This window comes from Patiria miniata, unplaced genomic scaffold, assembly GCF_015706575.1.
Source record: "Patiria miniata isolate m_02_andy unplaced genomic scaffold, ASM1570657v1 HiC_scaffold_3, whole genome shotgun sequence".
NCBI classification, from domain to species: domain Eukaryota; kingdom Metazoa; phylum Echinodermata; class Asteroidea; order Valvatida; family Asterinidae; genus Patiria; species Patiria miniata.
This window is the reverse complement of record NW_024037069.1, coordinates 40,334,575-40,356,679: the sequence shown is the minus strand read 5'-3', so window position 1 is coordinate 40,356,679 and position 22,105 is coordinate 40,334,575. Positions and strand designations below refer to the sequence as shown.

At 39.5% G+C, this 22,105-nt stretch overlaps 1 protein-coding gene across 1 annotated transcript in view; it reads left to right on the top strand.

Annotated features, from left to right (window-relative positions):
• The window catches only part of LOC119736812 (tubulin-specific chaperone D-like), a 48,306-nt gene extending 41,937 nt beyond the window's left edge, over nucleotides 1–6,369 (top strand). The window contains exon 32 of the mRNA XM_038210822.1: nucleotides 6,210–6,369. Within this exon, the coding sequence (XP_038066750.1) occupies nucleotides 6,210–6,369 (160 nt within the window). The remainder of the gene's footprint in view (nucleotides 1–6,209) is intronic.
• Nucleotides 6,370–22,105: the final 15,736 nt, after the last annotated feature.

Here is a 22,105-nt window from a genome sequence, read left to right as displayed (position 1 = left end):
AGGACCTAGGGGGTTAGGGGTAAAGGCACGTCAGGACATTTGGAATTACATGTACCTACTGATTTGAAGAGAAAATCCTTGCTGAAAGTGAAGATAGGACTGGCACCAAATGCCCTGTGACATTACTCAGCCTGAAATGGTATCATTCGGAAGAAAACAGTCATTGAAGATGTTTTTAGAATATGTGCCAGCGGGCACAATTTTGTTTACGCGGGTTAACCAAATCCAATAGGAGAACCCGAAAGTTTTGCATATGTTAATCTGTTTTCTAAAAATGTACAGTATCCACTGAGCTGAAACGTGCATACAAGTTAATTGGTATGCACCCTTCTTAAAACTTTCGGCCACCCCCCAAAAAAAATGAACGAAGAATATTTTTCCTATGTACCTTTATTGAAAAATAGCAATATCTTGCCCTGTAGCTGTGATCAGTACATTTAAATAGTGAATGTAGGACAAAGGAGTATGACATATTTAGTTAAAGCCAATAAAACATAATTTCTGAAGTCAAATTCCTTTGGAGGTATTATAAGTCTGTGCCGTCCCCTAGTTACCGTTGATGATGCTCAGCGGTTCCCTGCGGATCACACGGCAAGCATTCAACACCTCTGACATCATCACGGCATGCTGCATGCGGAGCATTATGGTCAGACAAGAAAATCTCGCTCTGCTGAATGCAGGGTCAGCGCAGATGGACTGCTGAGATGGCTAATAGGGGCTATTTGGGATGAATTTGTGGCGATGTGCGTTAGATGACATGCAGAGCCCCCAAATAGACCAATTTGTCTGAGAACGTATAATTTGTGCCATTGCCCTGTATTGACTCTGTGTCTGGATTGTTGGAATTTCGGTGGTTGTTCCTATCTTGATTAAGAAACTGACGATATTTTCTGTGAGAAAAATGTAATTATTTTAAGTTGATTGATTTTTTTTTCTCTCATTTTGGGTTGGGTGCAGATATGGCCTGAAACAAATGCTAAGAGTTCCCACAGGAAAAATTCTGGAAAATTCTGGAATTGAAAGCTGTTATGAACAATCATGGAAAAGTCATAGAATGTTGTTATTGTTCAAGGAGTCATTGAAAGTTGATATTAGAAGAAAAATTCATGGGAAAGTCATGGAATCCTCCACGACTACAACCAATACGTGATGATGATACGGTTGATACCTAATAGTTGGCTTTTTGGCTTTCTCAGTTCTAGTATACAAATATTGAATGCTTCGAGTGGTGTAGTAAAACTAGCCTCCCGAGGTGATCCATGGACATTCTATTTTCCCGAGGCGAAGCCGAGGGAAAATAGAATGGTCCATGGATCATCGAGGGAGGCTAGTTTTACTTCACCACGAGATAAAGCATTCAATATTTGTTTTATTACACTTCACCCACAGATTCTGCTTGATTTTAATATTTTAAATTATTTAAATCTGAACACAGTTGAAATAAACTTCAATTTCAATACAAAATTGGTGGAAAATGTATTTCTCTCTTCCAAACTACCCCTTCACGAAATGTTTGAACCCAAGTCTGCGGCGCGCTCTCTTTGGAACAATACACGCTACGCGCAACGCGCACACAAGCATCCATTTGCACACAAATACCGCGCCGTGGAAATAGTACTTTGGTTGCTAATGGTATAGTACTTTGGTTGCTACGGGTATAGTACTTTTGGCCGTGCACAGAAAGATAGCAAAATTAGAAAGTAACATGTGACTCGCTCTCGGCCAATCAAGACACAGAATCTGTGGGTGAGGTGTTATAATGACATTTAGTGCATACATGTACTGTATGCAGTTTCTATAATTTTAGTGGTCCCGTTTTTAGAGCGAGGAAGACAGTCACAGGATGCCTTAAAAGTCTTTGGTGACATTTAACCTTTAACATGAAAAAGTGGGCGGATCGAATGGCTGTGAGGGGAGGTGGAGGCCATCTTGTTATGGTAATGCACACTGCATAGACCTTTATTTTCAGAGCGATGACTCATGACTGGTCAGTGTATTGTAAAATGCTCCTAAGAAGCCAAAACAGCGAAGGAATTGGTCACGGAAAGCCCTCATTTTGTCCTAAAAAAGTTATGGAAAAGTCATGGAAGTAACCCTTTAATCACGAACATACATGTAATTATCTGGAAAAGTCTCACAACTTCTTTTGTGAAAGTGATAGAGCACATACCGCCTGACCAAACACGCTGCCTCACAGATTTTTTTTCTATTTGTCCAAGCCTTCACAACAGCTCAAACAAAATCCGACCGTGAATTCCTTCATGTCCCAGGTAGTGACGTCTGGAGACTACCCCAGTGGTGGTGGGGGATATTTTACTTACCTCCCCTGTGAGTCTGATGAGGACATCATTAACCCACTAGGGGGTGCTGCTCTGGTCCAATTTCTCGGTGACACACTTTTTGGAAAAGAAATAAAAACAAACTAGACTCTCGGTTTCAATTGATTCTGTTAGACGGGTTGGGCCCTGTCTTGTTATTACAGATGTCTTTGTCAAGTTCATTGAACAATAGGAAGAGTATAAATCTTTGATGAAATGCAAAAAAAAATCTGGAAGATTGGCTTTCCATCTGGATACTGATGACTGGTCTGGTTGAAGGAAAGCTGCCTAAGATTCTAAGCGATATTTTAACCCTAGAATGTACACTTGTTTGTATCTGTTATACAGGGTGAGTAAAAAAAACCCCGAAACCCAAATGTTGGGACTATTGTTTTAGTGAAGTTAGCTCGGTGGTCGAGTGGTAAGATGTCTGCACTAGAAAGCAGGAGGTCGTGGGTTCGAGTCCCACCCGAGTGGTTTTTCCCAACTTTCACTCAGGAGGTAACACACTTGAGTATACAGTGTTTATACGTCGGTGAAGGGCAAAACCTAATTTGATTTACATCACCCCGATGCAAAATTCCACATTATGAAAAAGGATGCTATTTTTGCACAGTGTTGGCAGTTACATGTAGCTGTGTGTATTCACAGTAGGCTCCAGATTTTGAGTTGTGAAACATTTTGTGTTAATCCCAGTTCATCTTACGTCATGCGAATTTCGAAGTTAAACTGATTTGATAGTATGACAGCAAATGTCACTTTGAAACAACCATGCTTTTAGCTCTTCGTTTGAAGCAAGAACCTAAAGATCTGGTCAAGTCTCTGGCTAATTTTACGTTGTCTGAATCAATCGCTCGGGTCACCTTATAAATTTGTCTTTATTAGAAATGCAGTCTGCAAAAGTGCATGAACCTTAGATAGGCAAGACATATACCGGTATATATCACTGCTAGCCCCTCGCAGGAATGCTCGGCCATCCTTCATAACCACACATGTTTCTGTCTGACATGACCGCCCCTTTCCCCGGTATCCATGAATGTGATTGCCGGTTCCCATGACCCAATCACCGCTAATCTCCTGTTGTTATCGCCATGGCGAATCGTCTACAGGTGCTCTATAACCGTGTTTACCCCATACCGGCTTTGCCCCAGCTCTGGGACTCTGTGCCTTGGAGCTGTGTGTTTTCTTAATTTATCCACTATGCCATTGAACTTGAAAGAACAGAGACATCATTGTGAAGAGAAAAAGTGCAGTGTACTTTACATAAAATAAGATTCCAGCTTTCAAGAACTGAACATGTGCACTATGTTTGATGTGTGTTTTTGTTTTGCTTGTCATGCAGTCAGTAGGTTTTAAATGTAGTGTCCATCATTTGTAATTTGTGCATTATGTTCGTTTGAAGCAACAAAAGTGCTGAAAATCTAAAGAAGGATGATGAACAACTGACCTGATGAAGTTTTAGCTCAGTGAATGCTGTATATTCTACCTCCAAGACAATTAAGTTCTCACTAAGCCGATTGTAGCTACGTGATGTCGCGCACTGAACCGACAAATTGTAGCAACCGTGCGCTCATGTGCATCGTGTCAACGCTTGTGCCTGCTTCGCCGAATAAAAAAACAAAACTACTAACAGAAATTTCCAACGATGCGTCTTTAGACACATAGTTGGAAAGGCCTTCGTTCATTGTTTTCTTCAAAATGACAGCTTGCCCGAAAGAATAATTTCACAGGGAGTTTAGTCCCATTGCTTTCTTAAAACCAAGTATGCTTTTCAACAATAATTACGTCAGTCACTTTTTTGGATTGCTGCAAATGATGGACTGTAGCTTTAACTTGTTCCTCCAGTGACTTATACTGTCAAGCAAGACAAGCATTTCATAACAGATACACATTTAGAGAGCAGAATGTTACGAAGCTGCAAAGCACAGACATTTTAGTGTGCAGTAAAATTATATGTTATCCTGTCGCACAATTAGGTTTATAGCTTTGGACTAGTTCCCAGCCATTGGTTTGCAAAATTTGTCATGTAATATTTAACAATTGTTGACTGCTGTTTTAATTCCCTGGGGGGTGCATAGCTATGAGCCCCTCAGGGGGTAAAAAAACGACATAATCCACATCCCTGCAAAGCACAGACATTTTAGTGTGCAGTAAAATTATATGTTACTCTGTTGCACAAGGTTTATAGCTTTTGACTAGTTCTCAGCTTTTGGTTTGCCAAAATTGTCATGTAATATTTAACAATTGTTGACTGCTGTTTTAATTCCCTGAGGGGTGCATAGCTATGAGTCCCTCAGGGGGTTACAAACGACATATCCCACCTTACAGCAGTCAACAATTGTTTTGTAACATCGTGCCAATAAAGTAAAAAAGATAAACAGTTGTAAACATTCGCCAGCAATGCGCGCAATTTATATGCAGCGCAGTGTGTATGAGGTTTATTTCATATACAGGGTGCATGAGAAAAAAAAAAAAAAAAAAAAAACACCAAATGTCAAAACTATTTTTTGTGTGAAGTTCTGCATGTAGCACTTTCAAAATATAGGATATAAAAGCCCAATTCATAAACTTTGTTGTAGTACAAGAATCATTCAAATCACTCATGTACTTTTCAAGTTATGGAATTTTAAACACATCCACCCTTTAAAGGTTCTGTCCATGGATCACAAAAAAGTTCAGTGTTCTTTCAGCAAAATGAAAACAATTCAAATACATCCCATGTGATCACCTTTTTTTGTGAAACCCCCCCTTAAAACGGTAGTTGTGTTTAAAATTCCGTAACTTGAAAAGTACAGGAGTGATTTGAATGATTCTTGTACTAAAAGAAAGCTTTTGAATTGGGCTTTCATATCCTAGATTTTCAAAGTGCTACATGAAGAACTTCACTAAAACAATGGTCCCGACATTTGGGTTTCTTTTTTTTTTTACTCACCCTGTATACTAAACGCAGTGTATACGAGAAGTATACGGTTGTTTTACTGACAGGACACGCAGTCATTCTAGACCAACGAAATACATTCAAGCACACGATATAACAATCAGTTTTCCAGATAGCAATCTATGAAATTGGGACAAGGGGATCTGCCTATCGCAGCATGTAACTCCTCCAATTACAGGACTTTCTGCTATATTTTTTAATTACAGATATTGACGCCATATTACTTTCCTTCTAAGCATCCAATTTCCTGCAAACATATCAGAGCCAACTTGCATCATGCAGATGAAAAAGTGCAGTGATATTTTTGTTTTGCTTGTTACAACAAAAAGTTCTCCAAAGCAATATTATTTTGTGCTTCCTCATTGGGACATATTCTTTATTTTAAGACGTCATCCCAAATATTTGAACCAGTTCGCGTCGGAGGACATGATAACATTCACTGGCTGTTTTTGTACACAAGCACGGATGATGGGTTAAAACGTCAAGATTGCCTCGACTCACCTAGTCTAAACACGCTAATCCCTCGTGCCTTTATACACACACACAAAGTCCGTGAAGTCTGTGGAGGCGGACCGTGTGTTGAACTGTTGTGCACAGCCTATTGTTTTACAGGGATCCAGTGCACACCCCGCAGTATTGAAACATATGAGGTTTCGGCAAGAAACATCGTACATTTGTACAAATACTGTTGAAATGACTCTTGCGAATCAGTATTTGTGGCGTTTGGCTGCATATCAGAAGTTTTGCCTTTGGCAAAAATCGAATTTTTTTAATAGCAAAGATAATCCCGGCGCGAAGTGGTTAAGAAGCAAGTCTGTCCTTCTGGAGGAAACACAGCTCAAACATTTAATTTCCTGTGGTCGATTCTATCTTTGATCAAAATCCTGTTTTTCCCCCTGTATGACACGGACCAGAATCCCTTACAAGTCTTCCTATATCTTTTCCGTGCACAGATTCTGCGGCATGATCATGTTTCCCGGAGTGACAAGGCGGAAGTGCCTGTTCCAGGTCCTCATGTTCCTCTGCCACAAGTACCCCAAGGTAAGTCTTACATGTAATACGATCGTGTCCAATTGCTCATCACAGAGACAGCCGCATTTAAATACAGTTTAAACGTTTTTCTGTTGAGTTTGCGCACAGCTGGCATAGGGTGCTGTTTAGAGCTGGTGGTTTTCCATTGCAAATATGTCTGTTTTCCTTTTCAGCCACAGAACACTGTGAATAATTCTGTTTTAATTTTGTTGTGTTTTATGCACAACAATGAAAAGGATGATAAACTTTTCAGACTGGCTAAAGTATCAAGTGCATCATGTTGTGCATATGATGCTTTGTTGTAGTGGAGGCCCCTCGAGGCATATACATGTAGGATTCCCCCCCCCCCCCCAAAAAAACCCCTCAAATCGCCCACTTTTACACAGCTTTTAAAAAATATATCACAAATATCGATACATATTTGTAGAGTATAGCTTGTTAGCTTTTCAATGAGGAAAAAAATCTTTCCAATCGGGTAAATATTTATTGAGTTATGGCCAATTCAATAAGTGCCGATTTTTTTTATTTTGTCTGTGTTTTTAATTGTCATGTAGGAATGTAATGGATTTGGGGTGAGGGTAGTTTTGCTTTCCTTTAATGTTTAAATCTTTCTTCATTCGGTTCTCTTTTGTTTTTAATTTTTTTTGCAACAATGGTCATTTCTCCTTTTGAAGTAGCGTAGTCCAGAAAATGACTTTTTGGTTAACTTTTTATATGTTTAGTGTGCTGCTCTGTTTCTGCCCTCTACTTGGAAGCATCTTTCATGGATGCTTATTCCGGCCATGTTGCAGTCAACTGAAAATGTTTAGACGTGGCTGTGATGCTGTCAAAGTGCAGAATGATTCCCTAGCTTGTTGCTAAGGTTCTGCATGCAGCTCTTATGACAGTGTGCATCGCAAATAAATCTGCAAGTGTCATGAAATAACAGTCGGTGATACATTGTTTTTTGGCTGACTGGTAATGCTTCATCTGATCAGCTCAGCTCCGCCCAAGTTGACAGGGTCTTTGTTCATCAATCAGAAAGCTAAACAGGAGTTGTCACATGCGATTGTGATGGTCAAGGCCACGTGCTGTCTGTGCACTTATGGCAAGTGATATGTTCACCTGCTGATGTTGATGTACTTTCTACGTCCTGTCCCATGGCATGTACTGGAAGACTTGGAACTATCTATTGCAAAGCGGATTGGTTGGATTTTCTAGAAAAAAAGTCAAGTTTATCGTGTAAGATGGAACCTTTTTTTAGTCAAGTTGTTAGGACTCTGCGCTAATTTGCAGGAAGTCTTGGGTTCAAGTCCCACCGTAGCGTGTCCAGTGCTGAAAACTGTCGTCGAGTGGCAAAACCATGTTTGTTTTATGTACCGGTGCATGTAGTTTCCAAAAACGCGACATATCCATTTGATAAAGGTGAAAAGTTTGCACAGTTATGAAACTTTCAAGAATAAAAACAGTATAACAGCTCTTTCTAAAGTTCATTTTCACCTTATTGTATTCTTAAGTTGTGTTTAAGTACATGTTTAGTAACAGTCATCAAGACTGACTTTGGGCAGCCAGGAGAGAGTGGGATTCTAAAAGGGAACAAAATCCAGGATTTTTTTTTGGGGGGGGGTGGTTTAATCAGCAAATGAATGCTGAAATGTAGACACGTTTTTTTTCCGGACACTTGGCGCTGCAAAATCAATGGGTGGGGGGGGGGGGGGATGTTGTATATTAATACCAGTATAATTTTTTTGGTTGTCAGAGGGGGGGGGGGGTAGCATTATTTTTTATGAATTTCTATGAAAAAATATCAAATTTTGGACAGAGTTAGGTTTTTTAAAAATTTTTTTCCCCCCCCCCCTCCCCCCGACCGTGCCTGCTCTTCTTGCATTTCATACGTATGTACCGTAATCTGTCCCGTGTGCAGACCTGAGGTTGATAGGATACTTTATGGATATTTTTTAGATCTATAGCCCTGCACTAATCAAATATTAGTTTGATTTATGTTAGGGCAATTTATGTACTGCTGTTTGTCAGTCTGTGGTCCACACCCCTGGATTTCTCCTTTCAGCGTTTTGTGAACCCAGTTTAATCTTGATTGATAGTTGCATGGAGTACTTTGTGGATTGTGTTTTTACCTTTGCCCAAGTGGTTTCAGGTGTCTTTATATAACTTGAGATTGACAGAGCTGAGAAGTTTAAATTAAAACCTTTTTTTGTATGAGATAATTTAACTCTATAGTTGTCCATGACCACATTTGATGGATAACACACATACTTATGAAAGCCTACATGTATTTCCTTGCTATCCCTAAGCGCCCTGCCTGTTAGCCCCATGGATGTACTGCCCTGAACCGCCTGGATTCATAAGAGCAAATCCAGGGTGCCCCCCCCCCCCAAAAAAAGCAGGCAAGCAACCTGTTTCCTGAGGAAACTAAATCACTTTTTGTAAAAAAACTTACCATATGAGACGATAGTGTTTCTTTACCCTTAACAGGATTTGTGTTCCGTGTGATTTTGACCTTCTGATTAAAACTTACAGCAAAGCTTGTAAAGACTGTCAAAATCTGTTTGGGCCACTTTCTTCACCTTCTTGGTATGTGAATGCTTGTCATAAGATACCAAGTGGCCCAACTTGGAATTCAAGTCATTCCATTTTATTAGCACAGTAGCAGTTTAGCTCATAAGCTGTATCTCTGGACTGGGGTGTCCAAATGAGATGGGATAAAGACCATTGTGTAGAGTATTTACCACACCTTCAGACTCTATAGTTTTGCAAAAAAGTGACTGCTAGTATTGTTAATATTTATGGATGGCTACTACAGGTTTTTTTAAAAAACCAGTGCAGTGTTCAACAATTTAAAACAAGTGCTGATGGGTTAAGCCAATACTTTGAACCCCACAAAATTGTTTCTACTCTTACATATTAAATGTGTTAGCATAGATAATTCAACCGACAGAACCGTTGACAGAGGAAGTCACATTATCAAATACAACATAATTCACACAACTAGGCCACTGGTTCATCTGTTCGATGTGTCGCCTTAAAAATTCCCATCATTGATCAGGCGAAACAGGCACTTGTAATTTTGCACCAGTCACGACACGAACCGGAAAAACAGATGGTGTTGGCTCTTGGTCATGACCAGCCATTGTTACAAGCGTCCTTACAAATGCCAATCCCCTCATATCCAAATATTTATTTTTTTGGTATTGCCGGGCCATTGATTATTTTTTTTATAAATAGTTCGGTCTTTCATTTCCTTTTTTTTTTTTTTTATATTTCCAGCTGTTGCCAAACTGACGTTCGTACAAAACAATGAAAAGGACTTCTTTTGCACCAGGAATGTTTATTTGCACAAATCAGGAAATTAAAATAATCTGTCGTTTTGCTCTGATACTTTTTCTGTTGATTTTGGATTTGTTCCAGTCCCATTCTCATGCAGTTTGCAAAGTCTTGATTTTTTTTTAAATTTTTTTTTTAAAGTCCAAGCCTGTGTTAAAGGGAATGTTCAACATTTGCTTTTGCTTCGATTTTCAGAAATAAATGGATTTGGAGGATCAGTATGTAATAGCAAATATTGTTAAATTGACTTGTATTGTTAAATTGACTTCGGGCTTGTAGATGCTGGAAAACCAAGAAAACCATTCATGTTCTTGTAGTCTGGTTTCCTGACCCCACTTAAGATGAAACGGATAATTTATAGACTTTGGGGAACTGTAAGGTCAGAGAATCAGTCTAGCAGGCTTGTACATTTGTACCCCTTCACAGGTATGTGTGTAATCAATTGCAAAGATTTCTTGCAGTTTTTAAAGCAAAGAGTTTGCAAGCAGTTTTTTGAAAAAAAGCCAGTTTTCTCCAACGCTGGTCGGCCGACCAGCGTTGGAAAAATACAATTTTTCTTGAATATGTCAGCACACCAGGAGCCATGATTTTACAGGATACTTTAGACTGTCAGTCCCTAACAATTCAGTAAGGTATTTTGTGATAATGTGATCATTTTGTTTTTTGATGTTTGCAAATGTTGTATCTTCCTTTTAAAAGGTATTCTCCATAATTGAGCAAGTTAGCAGGGGAAAATTTCCGTTAACAAAAACTGCTGGCTGCATCAGCAGAACTCATGTCTTGTTACATGTACATGGATATGTTGTGCTTTGGAAATAACCTCTTCACATGTACCTGAACAGTAGCATAAATTCAACTACATAAAACAAACATGACTTTCTAATATTTGGTGTTGCCATTCGATGACAGTTTTCAGCACTGGACACGCTGGGTTGGGACTTGAACCCAAGACCTCCTGCAGACTAGTGCAGAGTCCTAACAACTTGACTGAAAAAAAAAGGTTCCATACACGATAAAATTGACTTTTCTAGAAAATCAAACCAAACCACTTTGCAATAATCCCAAGTTTGCAAGTACACGCCAAGGGACAGGATGTAGAAAGTACATCAACATCATCAGCAGGTGAACATGACACTTGCCTCAAGTGCACAGACAGCATGTGGCCTCGACCATCTGACAACTCGGGTTTAGCTTTCTGATTAATCACCAAAGACCTCTCAACTTGGTCGGAGCTGAGCTGATCAGATGTTCAGCATTACCAGTCAGCTAAAAAACAATGTGTCACTGACTGTTATTTCATGACACTTTCAGATTTTCTTTGCAATGTACATGTACATGTACACTGTCATATAATAGAAAAAGTGCTTGGAGAACCCTAAGACTAGCTGATGTAAAACCTAAGCCACAAGCTAGGGAATCATCCTGCACTTTGGCAGCAGCGCAGCCACGTCTAAACATTTTCAGTTTTCATTGAGAATTCCCTCTTGGGTCAACATGCAGTTCTTGCAAATCAGAGAGTTAATGCCCTTCAACCCAAAGAACCTTTTATTTCATCAGATACTTCAATCAACACGATGATATCATACAACTTTTAAAATGTTTTCATAGAGCAAGTCCGAGTCCTTTTGAAAATACTTGGCAATTTCTGCATTCGTCGTTGTCCAAATTATCATATTCGTTCCTATTATTAAAAAGTCACATCAAACCACACTTTCTACATGTAGTTCTACAAGCTTAATTCCAGCTTCGCGACCTTAAATGAGGCAGTTAACCATGAGGCAGTTACTACTATTCAAAAATTAGATAACACAAAATAGCTGGAACTATTATTTAAACAGTAATTTACATCTAAATGAGTAATTCCTTCATTTGAATAAGAGCCACAGACATAATCATTGAATATTCATAAGGTAATTTCGCATTCATTCTTTTAAATCCCAGCGATCACAATGGTCCCAGTTTCCAGATGGGCCGATAAGATGAGATCATTTTGAATTATTCATCGTTATCCTCTTTCAATAATAAGGCCATAAAGACACCTCCCCATCTTCCAATACGATGAGGTTGAATGCAATCAAAATTTCATGAGTGTTTGAATTGTTCATGGAGTCATTCTGTGCCATGCTGCTCTGCACACGGTGAATGGACAACACGTGTGGCATGAGCCCTGCGGCATTTTTCTCTATTTAGCAAATTGTCTGAAATAAAATTTCTGTCAGCGAGCACAAAGTGTTGGAGCATGATGACGGGAAGTCAGTGCTGTGTGTCTTTGTTTACATTTACATCAATCAAATGATGAGGAAAAGATGCTGTAAATTTTGGAAATTGATCAAATTACATTGCTTTGATTTGAAGAAAAAAATATTGACACTGTACTGTTTTGAAGTTTCTAATGTTGAATATCATATAAAAATAACTGTTAATTTCCTGGCAAAATTGTGTTTATAATTCTGTGTCGAATTTGGCAAAATCTGAAAGAAGAATTTTACTAGTGTGGAAAACACTATCAGTTATTTGCTTCTTTTTTTAATGTTCAGAAAGACCAGTTTTCCTTAAGTTTTAAAGTTTCTCATGATGAATATCGAATAGTTTACCTTTATGCTTAGAAGGATTTTAATTTAGCAAAATACTCAGTCTTACTGCTTTCAATTTTGTTTGTTTGTTTTTTTTAGTGTAAAACTCAGCAAAATATTCAGTCTTACTGCTTTGAAAAAAGAAGGAAATTTAAAGAGCAATGATTGGAGTCAGTCAACGACTATGCCCCAGAGAGACAAATAATCAAGCCATTTCAGTTAATAAAGTCTATCCAGGCTAGCTCTCTGTTCCGCGGTTCATATTTTATGTTGGTGGCGGCGTGTAGCCTGCAGTTGCGTGACTGGCCACCTACAAATCATCTCTTCTTACAATCTCATCCAAACCCATTTAGTTCCGAGTGTGTAACTGCACTTTTCCCATTCTTCTGCAATCGACATGCAATTTTACTTTTGACAAAATAGCTCTCCTCTCCTTTCTGGCCGGTCGGCCCACTGACGAGTCGTGGTCAGACAATCAGGCTGATAGTCTCGTAATGACGACTGGAACCCGGAGATGTTACGCGCCAGGTGCAGGAGAACGCGGAGGACGTGACTCCATGAATCCGGCCCATTTGCGGGGATGTATCGACTGTGATTTATCCATCACTGGAGAAAACCAGGATTTTTTTTTCTCTAGATTTGCTATTTTTCTCGCTGTCCATATCTCCCTTCAGATCAGGTTTCAGTGATGCTACTTCTTGCTGTTGAACTCCTGTTTACACTTTTTCTCATTTCATGTTCAGATTGACTCTCAGTTGGGTTCTTTGGATAGCAAGGGGGAGGTGGCTGACATGAGAAATTTTATTCAGTTTTTTTTGGGGGGTGGTGGGGAGGGGGAATAATGATGTGCTGATGGAGGTTTGTAATGGTAATTTCAGTAGCTTACTGTGAAGGGAATGGGTGAATTGACTTCTGTAAGTTTGAAAAGAAATAGTAAGGTTTCATCAGACAGCAAACTCTGGATGACTATATGACTGTCAGTAGGACATATGTGATGGGATAAAATGAGTTGATTGTCGGCCCTTATCAATTTTTTTTAATTTTTTTTTTTACATTTTTGAATATAGCTATCTTTCAGTCAGGTGGCTTAGATCTAATTTTTGACAAGATCGTGACCGACTGGTCCGAAGCACCTAATTTGGCAGATAGATTCTTATAGCCCTAGAGAAGAAATTTAGAAGGGGTGACACATGAAATTCTTTAGGTTTAGGTTTATATTGCATAGGTTTATATACTATGTACATAAACTAAGTGTTTTCAATTTACAGGCAACGACAGCTACAAAGATAAACAAAAACAATTAAAACGAAGTAACCCATAACATTCTTTCCGGAAAAGCAAAAAAAAAAAAAAAAAAAAAAAACAACGTAAAGTTGTGTGAAGTCATATTTGCTATTACTTTAATACACATTTAACAGAATGGGCGTCTGCAGGGGTGTCAATGGGGGTGGTACTAAATTATTAATTGAGAATATGCTAGAGAAAGTAAAAGGATTTTAGGCGAACAATTTGCTTTGCCCCCTGCTACAAAAAAATCCTGGCGACACCCATGCATGGCCAGGGAGGGGGGGGGGGGGGGGGGAGAGCGAAATAACAACACTCATTTTAGTCCATACACTACTCTCTTTTTTTCGCCATAACTGATTGCAATAGAACCTCACCAGTTTTCATACCTAAATGCAGAAGTTTTAACAGTTCGTACAATGTGGCCTCGAACCATTCCTTTGTTAGCTCAGAGCAACACTTTATTATGCCCTGCAAAAACAAGAAAACCATATAATAAAAACATGTATTTTTAGATGATAAGCATATGTTACATGAACATAAACCCAAGGACTGAGGCTCCGTCAAACTCCAAATTGAAGTCTACAGACACTGTTTCTGTTTTTGAGTAGTCATAATGCGAACCAAAAAAAAATTAGGCACCCTTCCCAAAAGAATTTCAGGTGTCACCCCTTTTAAATATCTTCTCTAGGGCTATAAGAATCTATCTGCCAATTTTGGTGTTTTGGACCAGTCGGTCACGATTCCGACCATATGCCACCTGACTATCAGTTTATATTGTGAATATGACCTTCCATTCAGAAGTTATGGGACTTAGAACACAGGCAGATCAGAAAGAAGAAAACAGAGATCAAAATTGAAGTGTTCATTAAGTAACAATAAACAAGCTTTATTTCAGGTTATTGAATAATAACTCCTCAGCAAAAATGTCACATTTTAACTACTTTATCGTGAGTTTTTCTCGGCAGAAAATAGTTGACATGCAAGAGGACATATGTAGCCTTCCGATTTTACAAAAAAAGTCAAATTTGAAATGTGCACCCCTACTAACCTATTTTGGGCTGTATCTTAAAATCATAATTGCTGAACAACGACTCATTTAGCTTGATCGCATCACATACGCTTGTTGGTTGGACTAATCTCTGTGGCAAGTTGGAAGAAGAGCCTGGAGTATGGTAGTAACACTGGTTCTGAAAAGCCTTGTTTCATATATAATTGCAGGGGGCACCAATGACATTGAAGTAATCTTGCAAAATTTGGGGGAAGGGGCTGAACAAAGTAGCAGGAAATTAAGTAACAGAAAATATAGAGACAATATGCACTGGGTCACCAGTGTATCAACATTGTTGTTGAAAGCAAGACTGTTTTTGCACACGGGCATTGTTGAGGAGGGATCAACCTGACCGGTCTTTTGCATCAACCTCGCTCCATGACATCACGATTGAGCGCCCTCTGTTGTTGGCAGCAATTAAAATTCAAACCTGGCTCTGTATTCTCCGTGTGAGCTCATTTCTGAGAAAAGATGATTGAAATTGACAGCGGTGTGGAATTAAGGCTTTCCCCTGGTGTTACTGCACTCCAGATGGCCTGTGCAAATCCCATGTCAGTTCCAATTGCGCAGTGGCTTCCGATAACTGGTTGGACAGATGCATGTAGAGCGCAGAGATTTTTGGGAACAGAAACGTCTGGTTCATCTTTATGTGCGTGTGGAAAGTGGTACACATTGCAAGGATCTTGTAGAATGTGGAAAATTTACAAGTGTTATTAAAATCTTCGGACGTTAGAGCCACTATATGTAGACTGGAGATATGTGATTTCATGCACACATGTGAGGACAGCCAACTCCCTCAGTGCTTCTGAAATAGTGTTGGTTGCTTTGTGCCATGATGATTATACCTGTACAAATGTACATGTACTGCCCCACAAACCTTAGCAGTCTTGCTATCATGAATGTACTCACAAAGTAGGCCTGGGCAAGTAGTGAATTTTCCTACTCAAGTACTCGTGGAGAAATTACTCCCAAGTCCTGAATTCCCATAAAAACAGAAAAAAATGGCATAAACATTACTGAGAAGGAAGTTGCTATGAAGAAACGGAATGGAAGATGCACTGCATTCTCCAGAACTGAGATATCCTTAAAATGTTAAAATCTATTGGTACATGTACGTCAAGCAAGCACTGTGACTAGTCAAACTCAGTCAACAGACCATGAACAGACAAAGCAGGCAAGTTGTGGGCACACGTGTACAGCTGGTATATCAATTACCCACAGTCAAAGCAAAGCTGTATCCCAGCCAGTCAATCCTGCTTTATGTAGGCTGGGAATTCTTAGTTGTTAAAAAACAGTCACTTGATTGATTTTGACTGAAAGAACAACTTGGCACAGAATGTATGTTTGCATAGGAGGGTTAATCAAAAGCGAGTTTCGAAAACCAGTAGCTTAAGTCTGTATGTGCAACAAGAACATGTTGGTTAAAATTTTGTAGCCAGCATTTGAACGAGTTTATATATATTTTTATATATTTTTCGCAGTCATTTTAGTTATTAGACAAATTATTCTAAATTTCATGTTTTTGTAATTAGTCATAAAAAGGTGAATAAAACATCACAACTTCCCACAGCAACATATCCAGCGCTATAAATGTCAGTCATCATCGGATGAAAATGGAGAACCCTGAAAGTGGCGCTTTTTTCTCAGTTTTTCTTAAAATCCAGACTGACTTCCTACATGTAAATGAACTAGTGGCCTTTAAAGTGACCTTTCATCGGTGGATATCCCAGTTGACTCTCTGCAAATCCCTGCCAGTATTAGGAACTTCCATTTTCTCTGAATTTTAGGCACAGATGCGAGCTGAAAATAGCCATTCCGGGGGAGAGCAGATAAGCTTCCTGGACTGACCTAAGCTTGGATTGTGTCCACTGATAATTTACATTTATCTTTTTGAAGAGTATTGGAGGAAAATCCTTAATAGCCCTCTTCCCAGTGGGCAGATCAAAGAGTAGAGCAAGGGGGGATGTTGACTTAATTCTGATAAATATGGTGTCTGCTGTTCTGTTACATTTTTAGGAGTATTCAATTCCTTAGTTGCTTGCTTTTGTCTCTCGTACACGTCCAGGTCTTCTAGATGGTCATCATAAGAACATCATCTTCAACTCAACCCATCCCCCCCCCCAACAAAAATGTGTGCATCTTTGCATTGGAGCTGACTTCCCAAACCTTTGTGAATAATAATCAGTTATGTTCACCAATTTCAAAATCCTCTTTTGCCCTCTGTTACTGCACTGAAAGCTCATTTCTTGCTTGTAAAACGTGGTTGTCATGGTAAGTCATAGCTCCCCACTCCCACCCAATGCCACCCCATGCCATCCCCTCGCCATCCCAACCCCAACCCGTTCCCCTCACCCCCTTACACACCTCCAACCACCCACCCACCCCACCTCTAACCACCCACCCCAACCACCTACATGTACCCCAACCACCCACCCCCAGCCCCAATCCCGCCCCAAGCCCTACCCCATCCCATACCCATACCCATCCCCCAACCCAAGAAGAAAACAAATGCCACACAAACCCGAATATGACCAGCATTACTTTTCACTGCTATTTTTGCCCATCAACATAATTTCTCTCCAAGGCCATAATGTTACACTTAATCCGTTGTAACTCAGTGGCTGAGATTTTTTCCTCTTCCTACGAAAACCACTTGAGACCCTGGCCCATTCGTCCGACCAAGTTAAAGCGATTAACGGACCGTGCTTCTGACAGTTGCTTGCAATCAAACGGCGTCAAATATTGACACGTGCAACCGATATCCACCGATTTTGTTTGTCTACGCTGTCTCTCATGAACGAAATGAGGCCTACCGACTACATCCTCAGACATTCTTGAAGATGAAAGGAGGAGGCTGTCCTTGCTTGATAAATGAAGTGATGTGGGTTATTCCCGAAGCGTAACCATGCCTGGAATTTTTGAGGATGAGCATCAGAAACAGATGGGATGAGGAAGATTTATTTTGCAGCTGGCAAAAATTTGAGATGGTGTTGGGACGATAATAAGAGAACCTTCTGTAAGAAGGTGGTATTTTCTTGAAGCGGAGGAGGAATTATGATGGGTTTTTTAAGCATTACCATGCCAGGATTTTTTGAAGATGAACATTTGGAACAGATGGACGAAGACCCATTTCAATTAATGGCGTTTTCAGAAGTTTTAAGTAAGGGGTTTGGGAAGATGTTGAGTGAGAGTGCAAATCTTGATTAGGGTCAGAGGTTAAACGAGAGATAGACTTCCTTGTGGGATGAGATTTTTTGTGGGTTTAGGAGTTAAGACAGAGATATATTGTAGAATCCTAGATTAAAGAAGGATGTTGGATGAAGGACAGCATTGTCTTAAAGATTCTCAATTTTGCATCCTTTGGTTTAGGAGGATGCCACTAACTTGAGATTCCTTGGATTATGTGCAACTTCTGTTGAATGTAATTTTTGCCTTGCAGGTAGCTTTTGCTTTTTCTCCAGTTTGGTTTTTGTATGGCTTCATGTACATTGTATTTTATCGCCTCTTGGTTGCCAATAGACGTAACAGTCACTGAAGCATCTGTCATATTTTCTTTCTTGTCAAACTGTACAGTGTAATGGCAAACAAAATCCACCTTATTCCTAGTCATACTGGTAGATGCGTAGTGTAGAATAGTTGGCAACTTTATAAGCAAGGAGATACATGAAGATTTATAATCTAATCTCATATGAGGGCCCTTCCAAAACAAAATCATCATAATTATTTTTTTATTTTAAGAATTGAGAGCAGTGTGCCCCAGTCTTGGCCTGCATCCCTCGTCTTTTTAAAGCTACCCAGCTCGAAATTCGCATCAAAAGTCAAATGTGGACGGCAAAACCCCCATGAGCCCCTTCAGTTTACACTAAATGGTAAACACAATCTTGCCCTTGATCCGAATCTCGTAAACACATGGAGATTTATTCCGCGTTAGCACCGATTCCCGGACAGCCCAGGGGCAGGCAGACGCTGATCAACACTGCAATCCAATTGTCTTGTTTCCATAATTGATTCCCAGTAATTAAAAAACAACAGTATGGGCATATTTTTTCCACGCCGGTTCCCATTTTTTTTCCGGTTGGGGGGGGGGGGAGGGTTGGGGGGTTGGACACATTGCTTGGCATACAACACCATTGATTTGACCTGATTTGAACATCAATAGTGTCTGCTGGTCGTCTAGTTCTGTTTGTCCAAAAAAAAAAAATCAATTCCGAAAACATTTTTCGTGATGTACATGTTGTAAGCCGAGTCGTGAGCTGGGTACAGAATGAATCGTGCATCCGGGCATTTATTCCACTCACGAAGCTGTGGGGTGTGCACGCATAAAATTGATTCGTCTTCAGAGTAATGCCGTGAATCAACAAATAGAATAGAAAATACAAAGTTACATTTTTAATTTGACAAGATCAGTTGTGAACAATCAATTTATAGAATTTTAGCAAATTGGCGGAAAGAATTAAATGTAATGACTTGCATTTAGAAATTAATTTCATTTTGAAAGTATTTTTAAATTTAAATTAATTTTAAATTAATTTAAGTTTTTACTGCATCAGCAAATTAAGCTTGAAGTTAAATTTTTTAAAACTGGAAGAGTTTCTGTCGTAAATCAACTTGAGAATGTCAGTGTAGGCCTATATGACCCGTTTGTAGCATTTTGGAAATTTAAGAAAAATGCAATGGGAATAACAATGCATTGCATGCAGTGTTAACTGTGAATTCAACACATAGGCAGATATAATCTCCCAACTAATTCTGTGTAATTATTACTGACCCAAATTTGCCAACTTTGCCATGAATTTTTTCTTATGTCCATTTATTTACCATAATTTTGCAAAGCTTTGACTTGCAAGGATTGATCACTTCACAAAAATTGACTTTTAGAAACATTAACTATGATCAGATAAAGCATGTGCAACACAAGCACTTAAAACTCAGTGAAGAAAATAATGAAATATATGAAGAGAAAAAAACAAATTTGTAAAAACCTGTGAATTTTCTCCAACCAACAATCAAACAATTCTACTTTTTTTTACTACACAACGGAAACCCCTTCAAGAGTTGAAATCAAACCCTATAAGCTTCTGTGAACCGTGTCCTAAGAAACTACGGAAATTGCTCCATTTGTAGAAACAATAACCCGAGGGGTGTTTCATACAAATGTTTTTCTGATATGAATGGCCCAATTTTCAGCTCATTTTTTGTGATGTGGCAAGGGTGAACAGGCAGTATTTGTGCCTAGCGGTCCCCATTCATAAACTTCTAAGCTATTTACGTTGGCCTGGGGGTAGCATACAGTACGTGCAGACTGTATCAAAAGAATCTTGGGGGAAAAAAAGAAGAAAAAGAAACGAAAAAAAAAACCCACGCAGATTAGACTGTGGTTCTTTCTCTGCAAAACTAAACACAAGTATCCGTGAAATCCGATACTGTTCCCTGGAACCAAAGACAAGACAAACCTTCCCAAGCAAATCTGAAACCATCTGCTCAAAATTGAAAGAAAAGAAACACGAGACATAAAAACACATAATTTGCAATGTGCGCTCGACGAGAAGAATAAATTAATTCAATTTTTTTCCCTTCCCCTCAACTTCATTCAAAAGCCGCGTTGAGGCCGCTGACGGAAGACCCTCCCCAGGGCAAAAAAAAAAAAAAAGGCTTGTGTCGTGAATTTCGTTTTCCACGACCGGCGAGCAAACCCATCCATATCACGGGAAGAAAAAAAAAAATCCAAGTCGAGCCAATTTCCTGAGAGGGTGAACCTGACATTTTCAGTATAGCGGGTCGGGGACGAGAATGGTCGGTTGGCCAACATTTTTTAATGGAAATGTAGCCCTGTTTTCAGCGCCTATGATTTGGGATGATATGTAGAGGAAATCACGGCCGAAGCTCGCTTATTAAGAGGAGAGTGGATTCCCTGCTGGATCGCTTGCAGTCGTTCAGTTGCAAGTTTATATAGATTTGCAACCTCGAGAGGATGGCCCGGGAGGGATATTTCTCTGACAAGGACAATTTCAATTTTCGGGTCCATGAAGCAGGGTATAGTGGTGTTTTTTTTTTTCAGCAGCAATTTAAGAGTAGCTTTGGTGAGAGAGAAATGTATTGTTGCAGGGTAATCCAATTTCGGACCCAATTTTCTATAATTGCCTACGCAGAAAAGCTAGTGGAGTCTATGTGTTTTTTTTCTTTTGGTAATTTTATTGAGTTGGCCCAGATTTTTCTCATAAAGATTTTTTTATAAATCCAAATTGAAGCCACTTTCTTTCTAAAGTATGACTAATAACCATAACGACCGTAAATTACCTAAACTTCAGTAGCGGAATTTTGATTGAATCTTGACTACCAGGCTCATCAACTATTACTTTAGCTCGGGATTGACATTCCAAAGGTTGGTACTTGTACGTCTACATATTCTTTGTTCTTGTACCGCTTTCATGAACATCCCATTGGTGAAAATATCAGCTATTATTACCCCATGCGACAAGACAGCTGGTAAAGAAAGCAGGCTTTGACAATTAACATAACTTTGTAATCGTTCGGCCAGAGCAGTTTATTGCCAGATGATCGCTTATGATCGTGCAGAAGTTTCCCGGTCGCAGCGATCCGCGAAAACTCTTCCATTTTGTATAGACAAACATCAAACGTGGCTTAAGTTGTTTGCGATCATAGGAATTGACAATCATGAGTTTATATATCTCTGTCAGGTTTCCGGTCAAAAAGCACCCCGCGAAACCATAATAACGTTTAACCAATATTCCAATTGTTTCTGGTCGAAAAGCACCCCGCGAAACTATAAACAAAGCTTTATATTATGTGTACATTATCAATGACCTGTTTAAAAGTAACACCCCATGCTTACACGATACACAACCGGCTTTCCCTGCAATTGAGTTTGTCTGGCATACTTCATAATTCTCCCCCCTTGTCCAATTGCCCTGTAATTCCACCATTTCACAATGGATGGTGGGTGTTTCCAGCTTGTGACTAGGCGTTTGGTTAATGTCCATATTTATCCATGCTGTAATTTGAACGTGTCTCGTGGGTTGAGGGTGACCTAATCGGATTGGGTCCATAATAGGATCGGCTTTCTCTAATCCGGGGAGAGCGCGCGAGGCGCGACGGTGTCAGCGGTAATGCAGCCGAGCGCTAAAATAATGTTGATGTGGAGGATTTTAATAATCACACGACGACTCTTATGTGCTGTGTCCAACTGTGCGTGTGTGTCTTAAGATAGACTGGCTCTCTAATGGTGATCCTATGATAAAAGGGCAACAACTTTCGGCCTCTGTTTCGTCAACACACCAATTATTTTGCATGGGCTGGTACGGTGAGGTATTCCTCAAGTTTCTTCCTTCGTATTTGCCACACTATGGAACACCTTGCCAGAATACTGCATGCTTTCCCATTTCTTAAATTTTTCCTCAGTTCAAGCGTTTGTTAACAGATTTCTTCTGTCTCTGTAGTTTTCTTGTATTCTTGTTGCCATGACCTCAAGTGGCTTTGGCCTTAAGGATGCAATTTTCATTGGGGAAAAAATAATGAAATGATGCATATGACGATAGAGGGCTAATTGTATTGAGTAGTTCCTGATGAA